Genomic DNA, 26,744 nt, shown 5'->3' with positions numbered 1-26,744 from the left:
AGAGAGATCACAATGAAGATTTAAGAAGTAACTAAATATGGTGATACCTTGGTAGGTTATAGAGTGGAGCCATTCGGAAGCAGGCAACTACTGCTCGCTTCCTCTGTTTGGATAGTAACTTCTGCCACACGCATTTTTTGGATCTCAGCGGCTGCTCCACCTAAAAAGGATGGAAAGGATAATACTCAGGGATGGCATTCTCCTGCAGACAAGCCACAGAAATATATCACTGCTGAAACGTGGCCGTTTCATCAGGCACACAAGCATTTCCTCAGCAATGGTGTTTTGTGTTTCGGTGACTCATCCTGAATCTGTTTCCTATGTGAAAGAAGAGAAAGAGCTTTCACGGATGGCTGCCGTTTTAGTTTAGTCATCTATGACAAACCAAGTGGAAAAGCACTTTTTTTTTTTTTAATCACAGATGGATGGATAAGCTGAGATATTTTTATTCACAACAACAAAACAAGACTAAAGTCTAAACAGCTGTCCTTGGCATCATGTTAAATGAAAAAATATAATTCTTTATTTGGTGATCCTGCACCTAACTAACATGATATGCACAGTGGTTTAACCCTTTGATGTCACAAAGTTTCAGAAAAAAATTAGGTCTGGCCTTGTTTTTTATTTCATTTCTTTTGATCATTTTATTATCATTATTATCATTATTATCATTATTATTATTTTTGTTATTATTATTATTATTATTATTATTTATGTTTATACTCGCCCTGCGATGGACTGGCGAGCTGTCCAGGGTGTACCCTGCCTGTCGCCCAAAGCCAGCTGGGATAGGCTCCAGCTTCCCCGCGACCCTGAATTGGAATAAGCGGTTCGGAAAATGAATGAATGAATGAATGAATGTTTATACTCTTGTTTGTGAATTTTGTTCATTCATGATTCTATACCACTCAATCCAATTCAGGGAGAAGCCGGATACCATCCCATCAAGCGGGAGGCAGGGCACACCCTGAACAGGTTGCCAGGCCACCATTTGTGAATTTATTTTACATTATTATAATTTATCATATATTTAATTATCATTATCAACATATTCAATTGTATTTTAAGTCCAATATTTTTTACTTTCTTTTTTTTTTTTTTTGTTTACTGTGACTATGAAGATATAAATGTTTAACCTGCTCCAGGTTGAAAACAGCAGCAGAGATCCTCTGGATACGATCCACCACTCTTTCAGGGTTGGGAGGCCCCTCGGTCCTCATCACTATGTCTCTGTAAAGGTTCAGCTGCCACCTCACTGCAGGGTCCTCCGACTGAATCACATCAACATGTCAGCTTAGAGTATCAAACTCAAGGTATTATCTTCCTGTAAAAGTCATTCTTCATGTGGTTTTGCATACCTTTTCTCGAAGGTGAAGATTCTGGCGGATGTGGTCTTTGACTTCTTCATCTGTATCTTTCTGTTTAACAGTGACAAAACAGCTTGTTACAAGAAGGGTTAAAACAAAGAGTTAAGATTTAGAGGTATTCATACAAAGAGTTACATAATTTACTCATAAAGGTCATGAATACTACAATAGAAATGGCACCAAAAATGTTTATTAGGATTGTAAGTATTGGATAATACTCAAAAATGATTTCCTGCAATTATTACGTAAACCTCTGTATTACTATCCTATATTATATTATTACATCCTTATTATGTTTCAATTTATTTTAGTTCAGTTAAACATTTTCCTTTTGTAATTTTCTGTATTTTATTCTTTTTTTTATTGTTACTGCTTAAATAAACTGCAGTGTAGCTGATTTGAACACACTTACTTGACAAATGATCTAGTACTTGGCTGTAAGGTAAATATAGTGGCACAAAAACACAGTATTTGCATGCTTTTAGCTGTTCTGGGCTAGAAGTGGGGAGCATCATGACACTATGACACATTGTTTATGTATTCTCATTTAAGTGGCTGGATTTATGAAAAAGTAAAAACATTTTCTTACCATGAGGTAGCGGGTTTTGGCTAACGTGATGAGCTCCTGATCCCCGGGGGTGCACATGTTGAGGCCAATTGGCAGCATCTTCTTCAGGGCAGCCACAATCAGCGATGTCTGGATGGAGTAAAACTCACCCCGTCGCTTCTTGTGTTTCCTCTCCTGGTCTTGGCCTCCAGACTGAAAGGTTCACCATAGTATCTTCAGAAAACGCAGACTGGTGCAGACTCATGTGATGCATGCTTAGCATCTGGATAACTTCTATCTCTAATGGCGGCTGAGATTTAAATTGCACTAAATTCCTGTCAAACTTTTCAGTTCTTTATTTAACAGTGGGAGCACTTTAAACGTATTTGAACGAAAGCCAGAAGCAACTGAGGCATTTATTTTTCAGTCTTTGACTGAAGCAAATCGCCATGGAAATATTAAGAATAAATCTTTACACCTCAGTTAGAAAGCAGAGCTGCGTCTCTTAGAAGTGCCGATGATGCAAAACTGCAACACTGAGCCAAACTGGAGCAGCTGGCTCCGTGAAAATCTCCATATCAACATTCACATATATACTCTACACACTGTATACACACTGACACACACACATATAGAGCATCATGACACATTGACTGCAACAACATATAAATATACTATAACTACTGGGCAAACACACCAGAGTATCACAATCAATCAACAGCACACATGATACGCCAGAGAAGGAAAGGCCTTCATTACTGAGATGAAACATGTTCCACCAATAACGCAATGAAGAATGACCAAAGTGACCAAGTCATACACGGTGATTAATGGAGGCCACAAATAATCTGGTAACATAATATGTAACTACACTATAGACTATGTAGCACAGCGGCACAAGCTATTGGCTTTTCTGCTTGGTGACTGTAGCATATAAGCCAATAAGCTGGCAGGTAAACAGCTCATGCACTGCATCACTCTACCTTTTCCTTAAAGGACTGTTCAAGATGGAGAGATAGAAAGAGACATATAGAGAGAGAGGCCGATAGCAAAAAAGGATGAGAGGACAATTAATGGAGGTGCAAAGTCCTCTCATGGATGTGCACTGCAATGAAAACCGTTTCTTTGTTGTCAAATAGCAGAAGCAGGCAGAGGAGAAATTAAATTCTGGAACCCCTGTGATGTTTGCAAAGGGTTGAGGGATGAAGGTTAGTTTGTCTTCGCTGCTGTAACAAGCATGCATGTGTATTAATATCCACACAATGTACACACACACAAATGTACATTTTAACAAAATCCAATCATTTAGGTCCACTTGAAGAAAAGGTGCTTTAATAAGTTTTCTTTGTTGCATGTGTGTGTGTGTGTTCATGTGTTGTAATTCCTAACACTGTCTTGACATGTTAACATATGAGCACATGTACACATAAATAATGTGTTAACATGGCAGGGAACATGTTAACATGGACTTTTGGACTTTTTCCTTTCATGTTTGGTTATTTCCGCCTGTATCTTAGGAACATCATTGTTGTATTTTTATTTCCTGCCTCGAGGGGTTGAACAGCAGCAGTATTAATCTGCTTCAATGTAAATATAACATGACATTGTTGAGGGGAGGTGGTTAAGTATAAAACCTGCCTTAGACATCTTTGATTTATTGTCTCCAGTTAGGAAGGAAAGGTTGTTGATTTCATTCTGCACCACAAAGTTCTGCTCTTCTCTTTTGAAATTCTGGAAAGAAAAGAAGCAAAATGGCTATTAAACATGCACCTGCGGTACTGATGTTTATACTGATGAAACAGAGATTAAAGCATTTACATGTGACTTGCACCAGAGGATAAATATCTCTGCAACCATTTTGAAGAGCTCGTTGGAGTCTGAATCTGGTTCTTTCAGCCACCTGGACCTGCAGCAGCGGAGAAAGATTAATACATTCTCTTCAGGCTTTTTTGCAGACAGTCATATACTTGCAATTGTCTTCTAAATGGACAACAAGTCCTTCTGTGGCAGCTGAGAGAGCTAACCTGTTGTTGTCCACATAACGGATGAGCATGGGGTAAAAAGCGTACAGGTCCCTGCAGAGCACAGCAAACTCATCCAGGATAAGCAGCTCGGCCTCCTGGGTGTCTCCTTTACTGTCTGCCTTGAGAAGCTCCTCTTCAGCCACCACCTTCACCGTCTTCTTCTTAAGTTTCTCCAGCGTGGGCAGGAAGTGGCTTTTCAGGAGGTCTGCACGGGCTTTGCTGATGATGGGTTGCACATAAACTGAACAGAGAAGCAGAGAGAGCGCTAACATTGGCTAATTCAGAAGGTTGACTTCATGTGGATGGCTAAATGTCTCTGTTATGTTAATAGTAATACTAATGCCCTCGTACGTGACCACCCACCTGCAATTCTCTTCATCCACGAGGCCTCATCGATGCCCAGGTTGTTGTTGAGGATCTTGAGGATGTTGCCGAGGATGAGACTAAGATGCTCTGAGGTGACGGTGGTGCAGCAGATGCTCCCCCCACTAACTGGCTGGTTTTCAGGACCCTTTTCCCACCAGTAGGACAGATAGTTGCATAGCATGGGAAGAACTACCTCGATCACATGGGGCATCTCCGTGTATCGTGCCCCAGACTCAGCCATGTCATTGATATCCTTCATTAGACCATCCAGCCGTGGCATCCCTGGACACATCTCCTCCACAGATTCTTGTATTCCAAGAACTAAAATGTCCAAAGGCGCATCGGGAGCATTTCTTACTTTGTGGATCCTTCATCCATGATTATAACTGTTTCATTATTTGTGTTTTTAACTCATTGGCTGCCATGCATTTTTGAGCATTTTGGTTCATCTGTCGAGACGGCAAAATGTGGGGGGATAATTTGGCCGTGTGTGTATTGGGGTGTCTTCGGGGTGTGCACTCAAAGTGCGTTCACAACATGTTTAGTGTGTGCTCGTTGTGCACTTGGGGGGGTGCAGTTTGGAGGCACTTTGGAAGCATTTTGATGTGTGCCCGGCCAAATCGGCCGTCAAAAGTCGTCTTCGGCAGCCAGTGAGTTCAGAATATAATCATGTGACTCACCGGCTCGATCTCTGGCATTCTTAGTATTAAACACAGAGCATGGGTTGTGCGTGTTTAGCTTCGGCTCCAGGAAGGCCACAGGCATGGCCCCAGCCAGAGTCGCCAGACACTGGCCAAGAGCTGGAAGCTGCCTGAAGGACAAACATTTATCAAATATAGGCGATTCCAAAAGTGCTGCTCAGTCAACAGAACAGTTAAGCTTAGGATACCTCTCCACATAGATGTTCTTCCCAGTGCCCAGTGCATAGAGGCTGGTCAGGATTCGATAGCAGGACACTTGGACATCATCCACTGTAAAAATGAAAGAAAACTAAAATCAGAAGACTGAAGCAGGACTTAAAGTTGGTGTCAGTAAAGCTGACATGGTAAATGCATGTGAAATGATGAGACGGAAGATGCATTGTTTGTTGAATAAAACTACATTTTTTTCCAATCTACTAGCTGCAGAGTTGCTCTGTAGTTTCTATAGTATTTAGTCAACTTGGTCACACTCTCTGGATAATGACTTGCAACTACTGGAAATCAATGACATTGCTGCAGCGTCTTGCCTCTTAATACAATCTTCTATGTATCTGATGAATTTGCATCTGTTATGTTTGATTTTCAGAGCCAGATACCCCCCCCCCCCCTCTCCTTTTAACAGACCCTCACAAATTGCACACCATCAGCACTTCCAGTGGAATACATGATTAATTATTATACGCTTGAACCTCCCTTGAGTGCATTTCAAATACAAAGAGAGCAGCAGATGAGTGAGTGACATCTAGCCCTGAAAAACATGTGCAAAAGCTTTGAAAAATATGTCTCCGAGTTCTACGTGTTTACCCCATAAAAAAATGCTTCAGATGGCAAAATGTTCTGTGCACATCAGTGTCTGACAGGACTGAAGGTGGCTTTTAAAGCACAGCGGAAAACCTCTTACGTGGAAGAAGTGTGCAATCATGTATTACAATGAACTTGACACTTTATTGCAAGTTTTGTTTTTTTTTTCTCTTTCTTGATCAAACAGCTTGTTTGATCATTTCTACGCTGTCAGGACTCACAAAGCAGGTCTACTCCGAAGTGGTGTTGAGTGATGTGCTCAAACATAGCAGTTAGGATGGGGAGCAGAGCCACAGTGGTGTAGTTGATATTCTGTGACACCCCTTTCATCTGCGAACGCGAGTGAGTGAACTTCCCCAACTTCAGGTTCTCGAAAGTCCTCTCCAGGTCCTCTGCAGCGTTCTCGAAAAATGTCCTCAACCCTACTCTCACCTGTTCCGAGCCGGACTTCATCACTGTCCTGTTAGATTGAAGAAAAAAAAATTACTGGTGACAAAGGAGTACATGCAAGAGCAAGGCTGTAATTAACTGGTGGACTCCTTTTCAAACACTAAAAAGCAATTACTCTAGTCCTGCAGAGTGTTATAAAATATGCGACGTGTGCGTCAACTGGACCACCTTCGCACTGACACATTATTTATTCAGCAAGGAGAATATTTAAATTCAAGGAGAGTCTGCCAGTGATGGAGCTTCTATAAAAAAATTAAAAAAAACTAATGAAACAGCCCAGTACATTAATATGATTAGTGTGACTGTTTTTAAGCAATTGATAGTTCAAAACACTAGTCAATAAATTACCCATTGTTAAGCTTTGATGTGTCATGGAAGGAAATGAGAAAAACGGAGTCTGTGGGCATCAGCTGTAGCTCTTCAGTGCAAATGAGACAATAATGCATTGTCGATTTAGCTTCATTATGTGTGAGCTGCATTAACAAACAGTGCACCATCTCCAAAGAACACTGTGAGCCGTGGGCAACATGTGCTGCATGAAATTTGTGCTGCTTATTTAAATGCTAGAAGATGCTCTTTGTAAATGCCAGTGCTTCCCAAAAGAATTATGGCTGAAAGAAAGCACTCACAACAAACATACGCCTTTTTAGAGTCCATATGAGGTTAAAGCCACTTAGCAGCGGAGGGAAGTAAAAAGCTTCCAGAATAGAGCATGTTTAACCGTGACCAAAACTCTAGGTTCTTGAGTTTTTCAGCTTTTCAGATCAAGCAGAAAAGTCAAAGCAGGTTTGCTCCCACCTGGTGTCCAGAGTGTGTGCAAGGATGTGCAGACAGCTGACCATGGTAGTGGAGTCGCTTCCTATGAAGAAGAAATAGAAAACACACAGACCATCATTACAGTGTGAAGTTGTGCCAGTTTGTTTGCCTTTCTTCTCCTTTGTATTCGCTTTCATCATTACTTTGTAAACTGGTATTTTCTCCCTCATTGTCATTTTTGAAAAAAATTTTGAAAGTTTTAAAGGAATTTGTGGGACAGTTTTTCTTTACTTTTTGTTTCTACTTTCCTGCATTTGGCCTGCCCTTTCACTTCTATTTAACTAAATCCTTCCCAATAATGCTCCCTGCCTGGTTAATTAAACTTAAGGTTTTCTTTGTATGTGTGCCAGGTCTGCTGCATTTGGCTCCCGTTGACCATTTTGCAGCGTCTCATTTAACTCGTGGCAAGAAAAGGAAAAGATCTTCACAATGTTAAATGGTTTCTTGCAGGTTTTTACAGTCGTACAAATTAGCATTTCACTAAAAGTGTTTACCAGAGTGTTTAGGAAGCAGTTAATAGAAGCCTCAACACAAAACACACATGCACATGCCCTTAGATCCCTAACTGGTAAGTATTGGCTTACCAAAGAGTGAAATCCTATGCCTGACAAGAGCTGCCAGTTTGCAAAACAGGCTGGAGGGGTGAAGAATACAAAACAGGGAGGAAATCAGAAGCACTCAAAGGTTAAGTCGTAGAAACTGAGTCTTAAATATTAGGCAGAAAGGTTAAATGACGGTTATGCAACCTAACCCTAACCCCTAAATGGATGAGAACTGGTACCTGGTGACCATCTCCTTCTCTTTGTTGGAGGCATACCCGCTGCTGCTGAGGTTTTTGTTGGGAGAAGAGAGGAAGTACAGAGAGTGGTTCTTGAAGTACTGGTCGATGAGAGGGAGAAGAACCTAAAGCAACAATGTTAACAAGACCACATCCAGTTAATGGAGTGCAATATTGCACAGATAACCCATTAATGCTCAGCTGTGGTATTTGGATCATTCCCTTACTTTGGCAAAAAACTTAATTTCTTGTTCATGAGGTGACCTGTCTGTTTTCCCACTGGCAGCCATGGCTTCTACATAGGGTGGGAAAAAGTTTATTAATAAGCGGCTACATCACTGCAAATTGCTTTTAATTCTGCGTTATATTTTTTTACCTAAATGGGCAATGAATTCCTGGGCTGAGTCGACATACTTGAGCAGCTTCTTGAGGAATTTATAGGCAAACCTTTTCTCCATGGAGGAAGAATCCTGCTCCAAGTCCTTTAGGCCTCTGCAACAAAGAACATATCCAGAATTAATTTTCTTATATCACTGTATTCTCCTCTCATAAAACTGAACAGAGCATTTCACCAACCACTGATGGTTATGAAGTATTGTAAAGACCTTAACATGACATCAGGGACATACTCTCTGGGTATTGACCTTGTGGTGGTATATCCATTAATTTGCAAGAAGCGAAAAAGGTCCTGAGCCTTCTCTCGATCACGGGCCTTCTCCTTGGCTGTCAACGTGTCGTAGGGCACCAACAGCGGATGTGTTCCTCCACCTGAAACCATAAACAACCTTGTGTTGGGATAGGATTAACTTTGTCTTACTGCTGAGTTTTGTGTGAGGGCAGACAGAGTGGCAGCCCCTCTCAAATGAACCTATTTATTCAGGACCAGTAAGGTACACTCATGCATACAATCTTAATCATCTCATTTTAAGCATACATGCACGTGCATACGAAGTTTCACTCCTCTGCTTTGCAGCTATCTGTGTGTAGTTTGTGTTCTTGATTGACTTCATTAGTGATTCACCTCTGCTGCCAAGGTCACTTTTTTTCTTCTTGGCCCAGATGTTATGGTAATTCTCAGCCACCACCTCCACCATCCCCTTGGACCAAAGACAAAAAAGAGACAAACTCAGCAACGAGCGCATCCCGCCCACTTTACTCATTCACATTCAGGAAGTACTGCCTTTGATCTTGCATTCATCTCAGAGGTCCTCTGATGTAAAAAAGGAAAGAAAAAAAACTTACAAGAAAACAAACATGAAGTCACTCACCTGCACTTCTCTGGACAGAACCACGTTGCTTGTGTCTATCGGGCTGGGACTGAAGCCATTTGCCTGAAAAGATGTCGGTTTACACTGTGTTACACTGTGCTAGTAGTAATGGATAAACTAAAAATTTTTGCGTTTATGCTGCTTTAACATTGTTTTTCAATTCAATAGATTTATCAGTGCCTTAAGATTTTCTTTTGTTACAACAATCCCACCAGTTGATCTGCATCAACAAATGACTACACTTAAATAAGAATGTAAAGTGATGGCACCTGTAAGGTTAGACTGATTTTATGCAAACGCTGCTCATTTTGTTATAGTGAAATAATTTGCTTGGTGAACCTGCATCCTGGCATTCAAATGAATGCTTTACACACAGCAACAGTTAACTCCCTAACCATAGCAGCACTGGGAAACTAATCTGATGGCTACTAATTGTGAGAACAATCCCATTTCACAAGTATGTTACCCCCCAGCCCACAAAGCCCAAAGGATCTTTTATAAATGTCACATTGAGAACTATTTCTGAGGATAATTTCAAATCTCCTTTGTCCATGCAGCAGCTTAGTTCTTATGGTGGCACATGGAAGACCTACTGAATATTAGCTGGACAGATTTGATGGATTGGTGCCTGTTTTAACTGTCAATCATTTGCTTCAAAGAAAAAGTACCGGTACTTTTTTTTTTTTTTAAATCAAGGAGACAACATCAAAACAGTTCAATATTTTAAAATGATTAAGTTCAATCCAGTTTCTCTGACAGATTTCACATGGAATTGAGTTTTAAGTGTACAAATAAAAACCTCTGTCTAAAAAAGATAAAACTTTACTAAAATAAAAATGTGCACACTGACAGACAGACTTGATTTTCTGACCTTTATTTACTGCAGGCTGACGCTGAGCTTCCTTACATTATGGACAATTTCCAACACACTTATAATAAATTTTGTTTAGTTATTTGAGCTACTTGACATAAAACACTTTAATGTTTCAACTGTACCTGAGAAGCCTGAGATATTTTTCTCATTTTCTCATTCTCCCTTTGTTGAGACATGCTCTCTCCATCCTTTGTCCTGTCAATGCTCCAGCCCATCGCTAGCATGCTCTTCAGAGATTCCCTAATTGGCCATCTGTAGATCTCCTTCTCCTGGAGCATGGAGTCAGAAATTGAGAACAAAGAATAGACTGAGAGGCATTCATCTTTGCACCAGTGTGCTGTATTGTACTACACCTTCTCTGTTAGGGCTTTGTAGGTCCTAAGCTGAGGGTGAGTCTTTGCCTTTTCATCCACACTGTCTCCATATTTCCACCCGAGTAGCACCTGAGACACAAAGAGACATGTGCACGTAAGGAAGAAAACAATCCCTAATACTCCCAGAGTTCTCTATTGATTGGAAGAAAAAGACTTTTAGTTAAGGGGTTAAAATTTTCAGTTCTCGCTGTTCTTACAGCAGATGCAGCCATGCAGTCTAAGCAGCTGGCACATAAGACAGTAAGAGCCATCTACAGAAACTATTTTGACCTTTGCTTATAACATAAAGGAGGTGTAACTACAGAAGTACAGTGCTGTGGAAATGCTTTTCAGCTCACATCCTGTGCAGTATTTTCTGTCCAAGTCAAGCGCCCTGTTCTTTTCTTACAACTCTCATGTCTTACTCTAAGTCCAATATGCCACCATTTAAAACACACTGCACAGTTGGTGGATGCTCTTATGCAACATTGACCTTACCTTCTCTGCACACCATTTCTCATGGCAATGTTCAGCATATTTGTTGACAAAATGTTCAAGTTTCTCTGGAAGAGCGATGCTAGGAGGAAAAACAAATAGTGTGACAATTGATATGCAAGTGTGTGCCAATGCATGTTAGTAGGGTCATATATATGTCATTACAAATTCGATATACTGAGTCAAGCTGGTTCAACATTTCCCATTGATTTCTGGCTCTAAGATGGCTTACTTAGCTGTATTGATGGGTTTAGGGTCAAAGTTCCCCTGAGCATCTACAGAAACAGGCTTTTCCACAGTGGTACTAATGGAGGCATCCACATAGTCTGGTGGCAAAGCTCCAGCTATGGCACTGAGACAAGGCATGGCCATCTTGAACAGCTCTGGGTCATACTTCTGCATGGGAAGAGCAAGAGAGTTATAACTGCAAGAAGAACGTACCTCCTGAAATGTTTTCAATCAACTGCCCTGTAAGTTGGGATTTTACTCAACAAACACAAGTATTTAGCTTTGTTGCTAATATAAGATGGATCTAAATGAAGCTGTAAAGTCTCTCCAGTCAGTGCCAGGACCAGTGGAAGAGACGTTAATAAGAAATTATTCTAAATGCTGCAGGAACCAGCAGAACCAGCCAAGTAGAGGCTGTGGATCAATGACAACTTTCCAGTTATTGATGTTTTCAGACAGGCCCTTTGCATAACCTCCGTTCATGAGGCGGCATTCAGAGGGGTTTGTGCTGAGTCCAACTTTGTGCCTTCCTAATCAGGTATAGGGGGACTTATTGTGACATGAAGAGTCCCCCTGCATGTAGACATGTTAAGCAAGACAAATGAAAGTGATGAGTTCTGCTACTTTACGTGAATTAGAATTTCTGCAGAGCAGTTGTGGTAAGGTTACACCCTCAGAGAAAGTCGTCATTAAAAATATTTAGATGCACAGTATTTGTTAAACTCATATAATTAAAAATTACAAGTTAAAAAGGAAGTTGTGATGTTAAACGGCATCTTACCCTCTGAGACAGAGAGTCAAACACTCCCCAGAAGATCGTCTTGGTGAGAAGTAGTTCATCCTCTGATGCTGTGCCAAAGCTGCCCCAGCCTGATGGGAGGCAGTAGTATTTCCAGTTCTGCTCATAGTGGTTGGTTAGCAGCTGGAGGACACACAGAAGGCAAAGGGAGAAACTTATAATGATCAATACAGAAGATTTAGATGAAAAACGGCAGTACATATGTATACTGCTAACAGGTTGCACACACTTGCTCTAAAAAAAAATGCTTGTATAGTAAATAGCTGCTGAAAGGGAATGGCTTTAACCTTGGCTCAATGAAACACAAATCAGTACATAAAAGGTAAATACAAACATAAAAACACATTCAAAACTCCACATGTCAGTAACAATCTATTACTTCTCCAGTATTTCTCTCCTGAGACGGGATAGACGGAGTGGAGTGCTGGAGCCAACAGGCTTGTAATCACACAGTCAAATACTTCATCTCATTGTTTTCTCTCCTCTAGCTGCCCGATTCTTGCACACCAGAATATTAACGCCACAAGTGTGTTACCAGCATGCACCTCTGAGTGTGGCGGTGTGAAAGCGCAAGGTGAAGAACATGTTATGTTACATTAAAAGGTGCACCTTGACAAGAGCTGGGTGGAAATAGGCTGTTGGGAGCTCCACAGCAAGCTGACAATCTAATAAACTGAGGGAACACTTTGTGAAAATGTAGCAAACACAAATTAAATAAATAGACTTTGGTTATGTAGAAAAGAAAGAGTCATTGGGAAAAAAAAAAGAGGAAAGTCGATGAGTAAAAGCAGCTAAAAGGGCGTGCAAAATCCTTAAACTGGGGCAAGAAGGAGAGCATAAGATGTAGAATAAAAGATGAAAAAACAGAATAAATAAACCAATATAAAAAGAATTTTTGCCGACCCTGAGAGGCATCTTGCAGTATTCAGTGAGCAAGGGCACATCAAAGACGAGGCGTCGCAGGAGCTGCTGCAGCATGGAGGGACGAAGGTGCCTGAAGAAAAAGGTGAGAGGAGATAAGATTACTGCTGCCCTGAGGATCCTCAGACTCTCACTAAGTTTGTCACACTGACTAGAAATGAGATTTGGGGAAAGCTGGCACTGAGTTATATTTGAATTTTCCTAGAAAGCTGATAAAATGTGTTGTTGATCTTTGCCATTCCTGCCAGCTCAGATACAGAGAATCACGTTAAATCACTGGCAGGAGAAGGTTTCTTTTGCTCCTTACTTGCAAACAGACAGCAAGCACTCCTCTATGGCATCCCTCTGCGCCTTGGTCAGCGAACGGCCCTTGGAGAGGCGGTAGATGGTGTGCAGAGTGGAGTCGATGAGAGTGGCGTAGTGCTCGGTGCCAGCAAACAGAGGTGCACAGCGGGTGAGGAGGGGCAGCATGGCTGAACCGATGTAACGATTCATAGCTAGGGCTGTCTCAGTGGTGCACAGACCCTCCTGCAGAGAGAAAAGATTACAACAGTTATTCATATTTATGTGCTTTTAAAGTAGAACTGCAGTAAACACAAGACCAGTACATCAGTGGATCAATACGTACACATACAACGATAAAAGAGGTGTGTATCTGTGTAATCAGGAGCTTGTATAGCTTGATGGAAGAGATGATAGCTGCAGGTTGAGTCATATTAAGTTGTTTCCATATTGACACCGTTGACCACTACAGACACTGGCTTTCGGGATTGTCCATAGACTGTATATAAAGATATGGACGGAGCCTCTGTGACGTCACCCGTAGGTTTCTGAAGAGCTGAACTGAAGCTCGGTGGGCGGTTCCTACCGTTGCCATCTTGGTAGCGTCATGCGCGCCGTCTCGCCCGGAAAATACAAATATGGGCAAAGAGGTGGAGCTTGACATCTAACTAACTCTGAGGTTTCTGTAGCTAAGAGCTAACCAAGCTAACCCTGAGATAAAGGGAGCTAACCAAGTAACGGAGGTAAGCGGGCTAAAGCTAAGTCACGTTGTTAACTGGCTAAAAACCGCGGTTGTTCTACGTTCGTCTTACTTGAAGCCGGAGATTGGAACCTGTCAATCAAAAGGACACGCCCCTAAATTTGCCGAACTTCGAGATTAAATTACTTTTAAACGGGCGAGTTAGAAAAAAATTCACTCCCCCCACAGTTGTCATGAAGGTAAACCTGACCTATTTAACCAAAAATGGATTTTTGAACCAGGCTGGGAACATGTTTATTTCTGCCGTGAAGTTGGCCTTTTTAACATGGGAGTCTATGGGGATTTGCTCTGTTTTGGAGCCAGCCCCTAGTGGATGAAGGGGGAACTGCAGTTTTATGCACTTCCGCATAGGCTTCACTTTTAACCGCCGGAGGGTGCCGCTTGGGATTGCCAAGACAATAAACAGTAATTGTTAAATAATAGGTATCCAGGGCTTTTCTAATAGCTGTCTTTGTTGTCAAATTTAAAACTCAAGCTCATAAACACGCTCAAGAGCTCAGAATAACTGACCTCAAACACAGCCAAAGGCTGATAAAACCTTTCATCCACTGTATGTTTTAGTGCTTTGAATTAATGAATGTTTTGATAATGCAGCATTGTTCTGCTGGGTTCTGGCATTCATACCACAACCTAAAACTCTATTACAGGCACTCCCTGACAGCAGTGGTTTCCCCCAGCAGGATAATCCGCTCTGCTGCACTGCACAAAGTGCTCAGGAATGGCTCCAGGAACATGACACATTCCCAAGTGTTGAAACAGCTTTTTGAAATCCCAAGATCCCAATCCAATCGAGAATCTGTCAGATATGCCATAACAGGCCTTGATGGGCTTGCCATCCTGAGGCCAGACAGACACCACAGGACACCATTAAAGGTGCATGTTAGCCGTTCTGGGAGATATCAATGTCAAGCCAATGATCCTGAATGAACGCAGTTGTTTTATATGAAAGTCTACTGTTTGAATTTGGATGCTTAAAATTTAGCAGGTTATTATTTTTGGTACAAAAACCCACAGATTAATGGGGTCTTCATTTAAAAAAAAATACTTCCAAGCATTAGTACCACTGAACTCCATGAACTCCAAGTTCACTGTCAATTTTCAACATTGGTCAGCTCCACCAACCGTATCCAGAGAGGTAGCAGCTCTCAGATCAGGGAGGAAGCCCACTTCAAGTAGGTGGAGCACAAAGCTTTGATCTTCAATACCGTACACTCGGTCTAAAAACAGCACCATGGGAGCTTTGTGGTCGGGACAGAAGCTCGCTGACATGTCCGGCTCGGTTACCGATCCGTCTGAGAGAAATCAAAACAGACACAGAAAGGCACAACATTTGAGCAGCGTGATCCGCACAGGTTGTGAAGAGGTGAAATACCAAGAGAGAAGAGTACAGTGCATGATGGCAAGTCTTGTTTGATTAGGAGAGTCATGTGTATTCATTAGGCTGCATGAAGCAGTTTTCTGGTGCTAGAGCTTCCACTCACTGTCTTCATTCATGGCCTGCTGACAAAGCTCGTGTGGCGGTGCTCGCAGCAGCAAATATAAGAGCCAAGTCTTGTCATGCTTATGCAGATCAATCAATAGGGCAAGACAGCTCACTATAGAAATCATCTGGCTAACTCAGAGTCATGGGAGTGAACGGTAAAGCGTTGTGCTGATTAAAAAGGCATGAACAGAGAAATGAGATCGATAACTTTCCGCTCTGCAAGGGATGTGCACAACTTTGTAACTAACTGACGTCCTAATGTATCATGCTAAAAGCAAGGATGCATTATCTGATAAAGGAGCCAACATCCTGACTAATACCTTTGTTAACGACAGGCATTTTGAGGGGTATGCTGATGATTCCCACAAGGTCCTGAGTGGGAACCAGAGAGCGCAGGATGGCACGGATACGCAGAGCTTCGCCTTTCCCTTTGTTGATGAGCTAAAGAAATGAAAATAAATTAGCTTATAAAAAAAAAAAAAAATCCACGTTAAACGACAAAGTTATGCCACAATTTACAAAAAAAAAGCACACATACGTGCATCTCAGGGGCACAGCGTCCCAACAGATCAATAAGTGCAGAGTAGAATGACATGATGGCATTGCCCATGTGGACCACTTCCTCCTCATCATCACCATCAGCAGACCTACCAGGGAGGAAGGTAAAAGGTTGAACGTTTTTACAGGAAACCACAGCAAATATGCAAATATAGGAGATAAATATGTCTTGCAGAAGATTTGCTTGTCTTTTATTGCTCACACATCTGAGCTGACTCCCTGCACAGAGCCTGGCAGGTCCAAAGCAGGCGTCTCAGATATCTTAATAGCTTCCTTCATAGCTGCTAGCAAGCCGTTCCCTCCTTCTCCCCGCAGGGCGGGTCCGAAACACTCTGGACGACGAATAAGCAGTTTGACCACAACGCTGGAGTTTTCCTCCACACTCTCTCCTGATGTATGGAGAACAAGGTCATGTTAATGCCTACTTTCAATAAGGCTTGCAAGATTTTTTAACATGTTTAACTACAAAAATTGATGAAGGGAGAGAGAGAGAGAGAGGCTGTGGCATAACCGTTAGCATACCGTTAACAAAAACAGCGAAGCGCAAGAAGGACAGATATCGCTCTCCTTCTATAGGGTTCCAGCCAATGTCTGGATAGCCTTTTGCCAAAAGCATTGGGCAGCTTTGAAGACCACAGCCAGCTAGGTAGGTGACCACCTGTACACACATTACAGTACTTCAATTTAATCCAGGGGTCTTGATTTTACCGGACTTCCTGCGTGAATCAGGACCCACCTTGTCCAGATCAGGTTCTTCTAATGCCAGAGCCAAACCGTTGTTGTCCATCACAGAGGAAGCAGCTACATCCAGAGGAGTGGATCCCCTCATAGCTGGAGAAGCTACAACACAAAGAGGCTCAGCTGCTAACTACAACGCTCCAGTTTAGGTACACATTTACACACAAAACTCAACAAACAGCAGGAGGTGATGTTTCCTCTCTTTATATTCTAACCAGCAGCTTATCTGCCAACACCTGTCTAAGGTTAGTGTGCCAGTATGCACTGGATCGTTTGTTCATATTTGGAGTTAATTTTTACTTATACTTAATTTCATTTACAGTGTACTGTCATAAATTGTACAATCAACCTGCTTTAGCACTGATATTTAACTAAGTTTGAATATATGCCTTCATAACTAGTTGAAATCTTTGCAAGTTCGGCAGATTAGGATGTTTGTTGGCCAAGAATGTCTATAATAAAGTTCCAATAACTTTCATACACCTGTTTAGAGAATCAGCATGCTATTTGTTTGTGTAATGATAACATTCATGGGACACTACTGCCCAATCAGAGAGTTGTACTCACCAAGGCCTACGCTACTATTCTCCAGCAGGTAACTGAGGTGGTCAAACATTGCCTTCTGGTTCTGACGACTGATCCGACAGAAATAGCAAAGGAAACGGCAACAGCTGGCCACCATCTTAGGGAAAGCAATTTCCTGTGGGGTGCAGAATGAGTACAATCATTCCAAAAGCAGACACATGCTGAAGTATTTCTCAGAGACATGTTTGTACTATAATAGACTTGCATGTATCAGAATCCTAAACCTGTCGACTTGCTGCTAACAAACTGTCACTCAGAAAGCTGGAGTTTGATGAGGAGTGGATTCGGAGACGTTATTTTCCTCCAGGCGGAGGTCTTTTAAATTCCCCCACGTCTTCAATCCTTGTTAAAGTGTAAAAAAGCCTGACATTTTCACCGTTTGTCAGTCACCAAGCCACATTCTGCCCTCTTTGTCCTTCTGTCACACATAAACCACATCACAGCTGTCACGCCAGACCTCTTTTACCCAGCATGTGCCCAGGTAACTGTAGTGATCTTGGCCTCCCAGGATTAAAAACATTCGACTGGATTAAACAATAGTTGTTATTTCTTTCTCTGCAGTAAGACTGGTCCACACAGGACGAAGAGGGGTGACCATTTGACCCAAGAGGCGGGGTGACACTCAGAGATTTACACCTTTACTCCCTACAGAATGCGGCTGTGTCAACACGAAGGATTAAAGCACATCTAACAATTTATGGTTGCAGGTCGGGGAAATGCCGATAGTCACATCTGACCAAACCCTGGTTCTTGTCAGAAATGACACCTTTAAGCCAAAGAAGAGACTCCATGGCGCCAGAACAACCCCTCCCCTGACGGAGAAGGAGACAGAAGGAAATCCAAACTTCTTTCCCCAATGGAAGGAACCGATTTAACTTAGTCGAAAGGACTGTTAATTGTTTTGATTGAATTTCTTCTTTTTCATTATTTTATCTGGATATGTGATTTAAATCTTTGAACTGATCACACACACACACATTAATCATAAACACTGCATTAAATAATTGTTGATTATGTTTTCTAAGCTTCAGACTTCTCTTAAGCTACTAATGTGAATGAATAAAATGTGAGTTTTCTTTTTAGGATTACCCGATGAGGACGAGTCATGACAATTAATTAATCCACCTTTAATAAAAATTACATGTAGCCAATCTTTTCCTGTGTGAAAGTAATACTATAAAATGCTTTCCTTCCCCAGCAAACGAGGAATCTGCATAACTCTGAAAGAATGTGATTGATGTGTATTGCGGCAGACAAAGCAAGGAGTTGAAAGTATCCTGTTCACATTAATGAGATGCAGAGGGAAGGAACTAGAGCTGACCTGATTGGATAAGGTTGGTCAGCCTCTGACAGAAGCAACTCATGATTGGCTGGAAGTTCGAAAGGCGGGTCTGTTTGAATTAGACTGGCAGACCAACTTCCTCAGCTTTTTGTCTCCTCCTGAGCTTTTGTCTCCTCCTAAAGTTTCAGGAGTCTTTGGTCTCCTCTAAGTTTCTTTCTTGTCCTTAGCTTTTGTCTTTAGCCTTTCGTCTTCTTTTCTTTTTGTTATTTCATTATAAGTTTTTACCTCTCCGTTCTTCCGAACGGGAGAAAGTACAACAACTGTTTATTTGTAACCAGTATTTTTCCAGAGATCAGTAATTAACTAGAACCGTAGCTCCAACTTTGTCCACTACGTCTTTACACGTAAAATCTGGAACTATCTATTTTTGGGACAATCTGGATCATCATCACACCGCTCTGGAACTCCGCTGAACGGATCCAGAAGGCCAGAGTAGCTGCGTAGACCTACATCTTCTGACGCTCCAGGGATCCAATTCCCCCGGAAAGGCGCCGAATAGGGGACCAACCACCCGCTTCGACCCACACTCCGGATTCAGCGTTCAAAGTAGGATCTGTTAGCGCTCTGACATTTGTGATGTCCCAAACCAGTACATCAAATTCTAATTAAATAATTAAATTTGAATTCTTATCCAAATTTAGAATTATTGAACATGTTCTTATCAAAGATTTAAGTAAGATAATCATCCCGATTTATTTGCTTAATTCCAACCAGTTTCTTCCTGCTCCATCTCATTTAATTAATTTCAGCGTTCCTTATTAATGTCATAAATGAAATTCCATGCTGACAAATTCATCATACCATCTCACCAATAATCTCTCCATCATTGCTCATTTTCACTGCTGTATGTTTACCATCATTGTAAATAAATATGTATAATCAATTCATCGGTTCTTGTCATAATTTCTGAATGCACGATTTCTGGTTCATTCGTTCTTAGGATTTACTCCTTTGAAGTGAGACTGTTTATTGAATTGAGTTTATTTCAGGTGTCTCATCCGCCTGAATTTTAAGTTAATTAAAGGTGATGAGTGGTGCTCCGAGGTATTTAATAAATTCATAATTTGTAGAGGCTATTCCGCTACATAACGTAGGAGTTACCACCCAGCACTAGAGAATAAGATGACAGAAAAGTAACAGAAGAAGATAATAGTTTCAGACTAACAGGTAAATGCAAATAATGCAGTTCTCAATTTACAGTAGTTATGGATGTCTTCTGAAGCTCCTCTTATCCTTTTAAAACAGTGTGCAATAGTTTAATACACTCCAGTGTTTCAGCCGACTTATCCGCTACGATGGACAGCCATGGGAGGCAGGGAAAAGTCACGTCTTTTCCCAAGAAATGAAAATCAGGGTATAAAAAGCAGAAAGTAAAGGAGAGATGGAGGAGATGATGGGGGAAGCAACTGCTTCCTGGTTTCTTTGAGAAGAGAGGTGAGCGTCACACCTCAGCTATATGAGCTGATATCTGCAGCATGTTAGCTTTCATTTAGGGACAAAATAAATTATTAACTTGCAAAAGTTCAACAAAGATGTTAGAAATAATTTGACTCAGAAAAGTCGGAGTAAAGATGGTTTGATTTTGTATTGATATGTTGTCCAAATCACATTGAACTAGGGCATTGTTAGAATCACTGATTTCCTATAATCCCAGAACCGTGAAGCCGTCACTTTCATCGTTCTATCTAAAAAACTAAATGCAACACACTTAACAAACAGAGACTTTAACACCAAGTTATATTGGGTTAAAATTAATCAAATGGAACAGAGGCGAATGTCCAAATTTAAGGCCAGAACTAATGATGAATAAGACCGAATCTAATTATTATGACTTGCTGGGGTGACATTTGAGGCAGATGTAATATCTTATCATAATTTATATTGTACTAAAAAGGGCTATTCTGTCATATTAACTCATTCATTCATGTTCTATACAGCTTATGAAAGCCACAAAGAACAAAGGAAGCATTATAAACCTGGGACTTGTCCCCTCCAAGAACGTTGACCATGACCTCCATGACCGTCTCATGCATGCCCAATATTCTCATCAGGTTCGGGTGCTGGTAGAATACTTTGTTGTTCATAATGTCACTGTGAAGCAAATAAAAAGACTGAATATTGAGAATGACAGCAAATTGTTATAAGAAAAAAAAAACTGTTTACTCCTTTAGATATTTAAACAGTTTTTTCTTCATCTATAAGGAAGTTTATGTACAAATAAGAAAAGTTGTTTACTCCTCTTGCAACCTACCCCAGTCCATCAATCATGAGCTTCTCCTCTTCTTTCCCCATACGAACAGAGAGCAGCGATCTGATCTGACCAAGGGAGGCCAGCAGGTTTATGGTATCCTGGACTGAGGCCGCACTGATGGTATAAGTCTTCCTCATGGCTCGAAGCAATTCCCCGATGCTGTCATACTGCCTCCTCAGTAGGCTGAACATCTTTCGAACGAGCTCTGGGTCCTGGATATGACACTCCTGGGCCCAGCTCACCATCGTCTGGGAGATGAGCTCCTTCAGATTGGCTGAACACAGGGTGAAATAATGATGACTCAGTTCCCCTTTATATCAGCATATCAGGAGTTTTAGCTATTAAATTATTATAATAAAAGCACTCTTCCCATTCTACATTGAACAAAAAAACTTCAGTAACACGACATAACTATTCTTTAAAAAAGTGCTGTTGTGTAAAATGTGAATAAAACAGAATGAAATTACTTTAAATCATTCAATTGTAAGCGTTTAAGGAGGCTGTTTCTTACAGATGTGGAAACTAAATGTTTTTTTCCGAGTTCTTGTCTGATAAAGGTTTTAAGAACACAACAGCTAAGGAGCCTTTTAAGTTGTATTAATGATGTAATTAAAGATATTCAGTGTGCGACAAGGTCTGGTGCTACAGGCAGAACTGCAGCTATGCATTTGGACCGCATGGAGCCTTGCAACTGTGATATCTGCAGAAAGTGGCTTGGCTTTGTTTTCTCAAAGTAATGATAATAATAACAATAAAAACTGAAATGACAAGTATTTGTCTGGATGGCAACAGTTTATATATCGTTTAGCACAGTGCTCTCTGTGTGTTTGAATAACTTTATGTCTGAAGCTACTCCTTTGCTGTATGGTGTCCCTCAGGGGTCGGTTTTAGGCCCAATTTTGTTTCTGTTGTACATCACCCCTCTGAAGAAAATCATCAGCCTTTTTAAAAATGTGTCCTATCATCTTTATGCTGATGATATCCAATTGTACTTTTCATTCAAGGTAATGAAAATGGAATCAGAGTTGCATACACTTTCAGAGTTAATGGAGTTAATGGAGTTAATGGATTGTCTGTCAAGTGTAAAGATGTGGCTGACGGAAAATTGTCTTCAGCTAAATCCTCAAAAGACTGAAACTTTAATCATTGCCCCAGAGCAGAAAATTCCTTTAATTGCTGGCCATCTTGGTTCTCTTGCTTCATCAGTTCAGCCAAGCATAAGAAATCTTGGAGTTTGGTTTGATCAATCATTGTCCCTTGACAGCCATTCCAGACTCTTGGTAAAAAACTGTTTTTATCATTTGAGAAACATCGCAAAGCTGAGGCCAATTTTATCAAGGTCTGATGTTGAATTGGTGATTCATGCTTTTATTTCGTCACGCTTGGACTATTGTAATTCCCTTTTTACTTGTTTTAACAAATCTGCTTTAAATCGTCTTCAGTTGGTTCTAAATGCTGCTGCGAGGCTTTTAACAGGATCTTGTAGGCGCGCACACATTACTCCAATTTTACACTCTCTGCACTGGCTCCCCATTAAATTCCGAATTGATTTTAAAATTTTGGTCTTGACGTTCAGAGCTTTGCATGGCCAGGCCCCCTCGTACATCTCTGAGTTGCTGCAACCCTACAGCTCCAGTCGGTCCCTTCAGTCCTCGGGCCAAAACCTCCTCATGGTCCCAAAGACCCGCTTTAAAACCAGAGGTGATTTGTCCTTTCAGGCAGTTGCTCCAAAACTGTGGAATGCCCTGCCTTTTTACCTCCGTGAGATTGAAACTGTAGATTCTTTCAAAAAGCAGCTGAAGACGTATTTATTTAGACAAGCTTTTAGTTGACTGTCTTCTGATACAGATTTTTCAAATGTACATTTGTTTATTTTGTGTTGTTGCTGTTCCCCTTTGCACTCTGTGAAGCACTTTGTGATTTTATTTCTGTGAAAGGTGCTATATAAATAAAATTTCTTCTTCTTCTTCTTCTCTTCCAGATGTGCAAGTCAGCCATGTCGTTTTTAGATGTGCATCCATAGCATTCCAGCTGCTGGTTCTGAAGCTGTGCATTAATGTAAAGTTGGATGAAGCCCAGAAGACATGACATCCAGCTGAAGCCCAAAAGAAGGCATCGCCCTCTTCTAATGTTGTTTACCTTATGCACGTCTTTTCCTACGTTTTTTTTTCTTTGCATGGCGGACTCGATTCCCCACTTTTACATTATTCTGAGAAACGACAGTGAATTGAAATGATTTGAAAATCATTGCATCCTGTTTTTATGTCCCTTTTTATGGCGCCGCTTTTTTTTTTTTTTTTTTTAGAAATTTCACGCTGTATTTTGGTGAGATAAATAATATTAAGAATATAAACAAGTAATGAAACTATGTTGCATGTACAAGGCCACTTACAATTATTTCTTAAAAAAAAAAAAAATGATGTGATCATCAAAGAGATGAATTTAAGTTGGCTCTTTTAACATAGCCAAAGCAGCAAATGTACATTTAATGTCTTTTCTGGAGCAGTAAGCTTTAAATTGAACTCATCAGTACATGGTAGTAACCAGGCAGTGGTCTTGATGTTCCTCACTAATAATGACTGCCAAGGAAAGTGGGAGTAAAGAAAAACAGTGCAGATTTGATCGAAAGTACCGCAACACTGAGTTGCTGGATGCCAAAAAGGAAGAGGGAGGGATATATTACACATTCAGTTTGACACAAGGGCCAAACAAGGTTTAACTTTTCTGCCATTCATTACTTTGAATCAAAGAGAAAGAAACCCTATTTAAGGTGAATTCACCACTCAGGACAAAAAAATCTCTACTTGAGTGGATGTGCTTTCTTTGCTTTTGTTTTTAAGAGAACCATTGAAGAAAAGCAGACAGGTTCTTCAAAGTGTTCATTATGGCGTCAGCTGAACAGAAAACAAAAGAAACAGGTAGCTGTCACATGGCTCTGCAGCTCTCCTGTTCTAAATAGATGTAATCAGATGTGCTTTGTTTTCCTTCGGAGAGGAGGAAGACCCATTTGCAAGCTCATTCATGGAAAGTCTTACTTTTGGTTAAAAAAAAAGAAACTGTTACAAAAACGGAAAGAAGCTGGATGCTATGGTGATAGTTCAGGAAAGCTGATACCTTTCAGCTTTTTAGCTCCACATAAACTGTATCAATATGTTGCGTTGCTGATGATGTAAATAGATTTACTCTTTTGGTGTAAATACATAACATAGACATGAATTGAAGGTATAAGAACCATAAGAAAACATATTTACAGAGTTTCTACAGTTTGCTTTATAACCATCAGCTGAGGGGTGGGGGATTCTGCAGAATGACAGCAGTAAGAGATCTTGCTGCTGAGCGGTGCGCAGATGTCAGAAAAATACAGGAAGAATGGATCTGTTCCCAACGAGAAGTGACATTTCATCCCCTCAGCCAACATGCTTCACAACACCTGACTCTCATGTTAGGCTATAAAACACACAGGCGCGTTCTCTCTTCATTTGTTTTAGCCTGAATGCACCTTCTCCAATACATCTGGCTGGTCAAGAGTTACAACGATGAAAGTTAGCATCTTTTATAAGAGTTCATACACAACTCTAATGCCCTCTGTGGCACACACACAGATTCCGTCAAGGCGACTCATCATGTTCAACCATTAAATGCTTCAGCAAGATGAACCATTCATCAGAGGAGGAAAATAACTTTTGCTCTCCTTTTACCTCATTTTTATGAAATAATGGCTCTGACAGTGGCTACGCCTGTATCTTCAGGGTCTCTGGCGGTGAGACGACGTGATGGGGAAGAGAAGTTATGGCTGGAGTCACAGCTCAGAATATGTTATTCATTATCCTCACTTGCCATCCTACTTCCTCCTCCTGAAACCATTTCCCACAGCCAGTTTAAGGCAGCACTATCTACTTATATTTTATATGCCTTTTTAAACAGAACCAAAATTTTTACTCGTATTAATTGCTCTAAGTATGGTCAGTCCATATATTAATCCTCAAGGTCAAACTGATATGGCTCAATAACTATTGCTGTGAAGTTGTGCGGTAATTCATTTAGCCTGGTTTTAACCTCAGTTGGTGAAACTGACTTATGAGAATATAATAAACAGCATGCAGATATCCAAAGGTGACTCATTTCACTATCTTATGATCTACTATATGTTTTTAGATCAAAAGAAGCATATTTCAACAAGGTTTTAAACAAGGTTGCACCCACTGAAATTAGCTTTCTGAACTGGGCCTGTACCACTACAGCAGGGAAAAAGTCTGAAAAGATGGTATCACACTGTTTCTTGCAAGCCATTTTGGCCTGCAATTTCTAATAATCATAACTTGAAAATAATAAAATCTAATTTCTAGCCTTCAGTAGGACTGAGAATGAGCAGCCAGCTATCTCACAGTTCACATCAATCCTGTCTCTTTATGTTTGCAGTCTTATTTTCAGTTTCATAACCTTCAGATTCAGTAAAAGAGCTTAATAAATTCCTTCAAAATTTGAGCTCTTTGCCGGTTCTTGTTGTCTTAGTTGCCGCACGCTCAGTGGAAATTTCCATATGCACGCAAAAGTTGTGTTCCCATTGATGCAGATCAGGACCACAGCTTGTATTTCTCTTGAATGCAACTAGATAAAAGATGACTCTATAGCTTCGAGGACTATGAATAAGTGTGAGGTTTGAAAACGGTGACTAATTGAAATCCATTTTCCTCCCTTTTCTTTGTTCTGTGTGTGTGTGTGTGTGTGTGTGTGTGTGTGTCTATGAATTCTACAAGCACACACAGGCTCCTACAGCTAGCGCCACTCCCTGGAGCAGCTTGTGGGTTGTCTAGACTGTTTTTTTCTTTTTATTTGTGTTTCTTTTAAAAAGTAACCTCTCTGACTTGGCATTTCTGGTCATTTTGCCTTTCATTACTTTATAATCCTGTGGTTTACTGGTTCTGTATTGTAATGTAGCAGCCAAATTTAGATGTTGCATTTGTAATTGCCATCCAATTACTCAGCATTAAAATCATTCAGTGTTTATCCTAAAATCCACCACACATTTCTTTTGAGATATACAACTTTAAATAAGATGTGTAGCCAAAAACTCTACGTTGTAGCTTTCATGCTCTAGCTGATCATCATATATCCTGCAGTGAAGATGCTGACAGATACTTGTTAACACATTTGCTAAGATGTCCCAAATATGGTGTCCAATATGCTTTAACATAATTTATTGAGACATACAATTAAAAAATGAATCAAATAAAAAACTTTAAACTGATTTTTCATCATTTAATCCCCCTCATTTGCTTTCTGATGCCTTGAACTTTTAGAAGCATGTGAAGCTCCAAAGTACCTGTGCCTTCTGCACCCTCTGGTCCATCAGTCATGTCACCGTGGAGAGACCATCACCACCATGACTTAAAGCATTCGTCTCAGGAAAGATACTCTATTTTCATCCAGCATTCCTCCTTGAGATATGTGCAGTTGGCTATAAGCTGCCCTGTCAGGGTCAGACCAAATCCCTGTGGAGAGATTGCCTTTCCTTGCCTCCAGTCAGCAACACAGGTTTAAGCCCCAAATTTATTCTTAAGATTTCTGGCTGAATCTGAAAAGGCTTTTCAGGGGTAATAAAATCTACTATTTCATATCACATAGTCAATATAATCAAAAGGAGTTGCATATGCCTTTTTTTTTCTTTTCACTGCAGGGGATATTTTTAATGTAGCTACAAAAATAATGTTCCTGCTTTTTACACCAAACAAGAAGGGTGAATGAGCCAGAAACAGCAGAGTACAGGTCAAACCAACTAAGAAATAATCTGCAATCAACATTGTGAAGGTCTCTAACATAAGTGGTTCTTCAGACAACAAACTGAGATTGGAACGGCTTTTCTTCAACTCTGTACGTGCTCATCTTTGTGTGGGTTTTCTCATCCACATGCATGTCAGGAGGTTTAATCAGGTGAGGGATTTTTATTGTCTTTTTAT

General features: G+C 40.7%; 1 protein-coding gene across 1 annotated transcript in view; it reads right to left on the bottom strand.

Moving 5' to 3' along the window:
* The window catches only part of LOC306772147 (ryanodine receptor 3), a gene marked incomplete at both ends in the record, with an annotated part of 112,904 nt that overhangs the window by 18,052 nt on the left and 68,108 nt on the right, over positions 1-26,744 (bottom strand). Inside the window, 35 exons of the mRNA XM_079261561.1 lie at positions 48-160; positions 1,137-1,271; positions 1,359-1,418; positions 1,957-2,127; positions 3,553-3,645; positions 3,733-3,820; positions 3,939-4,179; positions 4,302-4,625; positions 4,985-5,115; positions 5,194-5,275; positions 6,028-6,266; positions 7,055-7,115; positions 7,657-7,706; positions 7,854-7,975; positions 8,078-8,145; positions 8,227-8,342; positions 8,495-8,618; positions 8,872-8,947; positions 9,119-9,181; positions 10,115-10,261; positions 10,346-10,435; positions 10,844-10,922; positions 11,073-11,236; positions 11,850-11,990; positions 12,771-12,861; positions 13,096-13,316; positions 14,953-15,122; positions 15,634-15,754; positions 15,852-15,960; positions 16,074-16,260; positions 16,394-16,529; positions 16,608-16,711; positions 17,177-17,306; positions 20,513-20,627; positions 20,788-21,061. Coding sequence (XP_079117687.1) covers positions 48-160; positions 1,137-1,271; positions 1,359-1,418; positions 1,957-2,127; positions 3,553-3,645; positions 3,733-3,820; positions 3,939-4,179; positions 4,302-4,625; positions 4,985-5,115; positions 5,194-5,275; positions 6,028-6,266; positions 7,055-7,115; positions 7,657-7,706; positions 7,854-7,975; positions 8,078-8,145; positions 8,227-8,342; positions 8,495-8,618; positions 8,872-8,947; positions 9,119-9,181; positions 10,115-10,261; positions 10,346-10,435; positions 10,844-10,922; positions 11,073-11,236; positions 11,850-11,990; positions 12,771-12,861; positions 13,096-13,316; positions 14,953-15,122; positions 15,634-15,754; positions 15,852-15,960; positions 16,074-16,260; positions 16,394-16,529; positions 16,608-16,711; positions 17,177-17,306; positions 20,513-20,627; positions 20,788-21,061 — 4,636 coding nt within the window. The remainder of the gene's footprint in view (positions 1-47; positions 161-1,136; positions 1,272-1,358; positions 1,419-1,956; positions 2,128-3,552; positions 3,646-3,732; positions 3,821-3,938; positions 4,180-4,301; positions 4,626-4,984; positions 5,116-5,193; positions 5,276-6,027; positions 6,267-7,054; positions 7,116-7,656; positions 7,707-7,853; positions 7,976-8,077; positions 8,146-8,226; positions 8,343-8,494; positions 8,619-8,871; positions 8,948-9,118; positions 9,182-10,114; positions 10,262-10,345; positions 10,436-10,843; positions 10,923-11,072; positions 11,237-11,849; positions 11,991-12,770; positions 12,862-13,095; positions 13,317-14,952; positions 15,123-15,633; positions 15,755-15,851; positions 15,961-16,073; positions 16,261-16,393; positions 16,530-16,607; positions 16,712-17,176; positions 17,307-20,512; positions 20,628-20,787; positions 21,062-26,744) is intronic.

This window comes from Telmatherina bonti, assembly GCF_933228915.1.
Source record: "Telmatherina bonti genome assembly, chromosome: 22".
Classification (NCBI taxonomy): domain Eukaryota; kingdom Metazoa; phylum Chordata; class Actinopteri; order Atheriniformes; family Telmatherinidae; genus Telmatherina; species Telmatherina bonti.
Note: the sequence above shows the minus strand (reverse complement) of the source record. Positions and strands in the feature narration are given on the sequence as shown.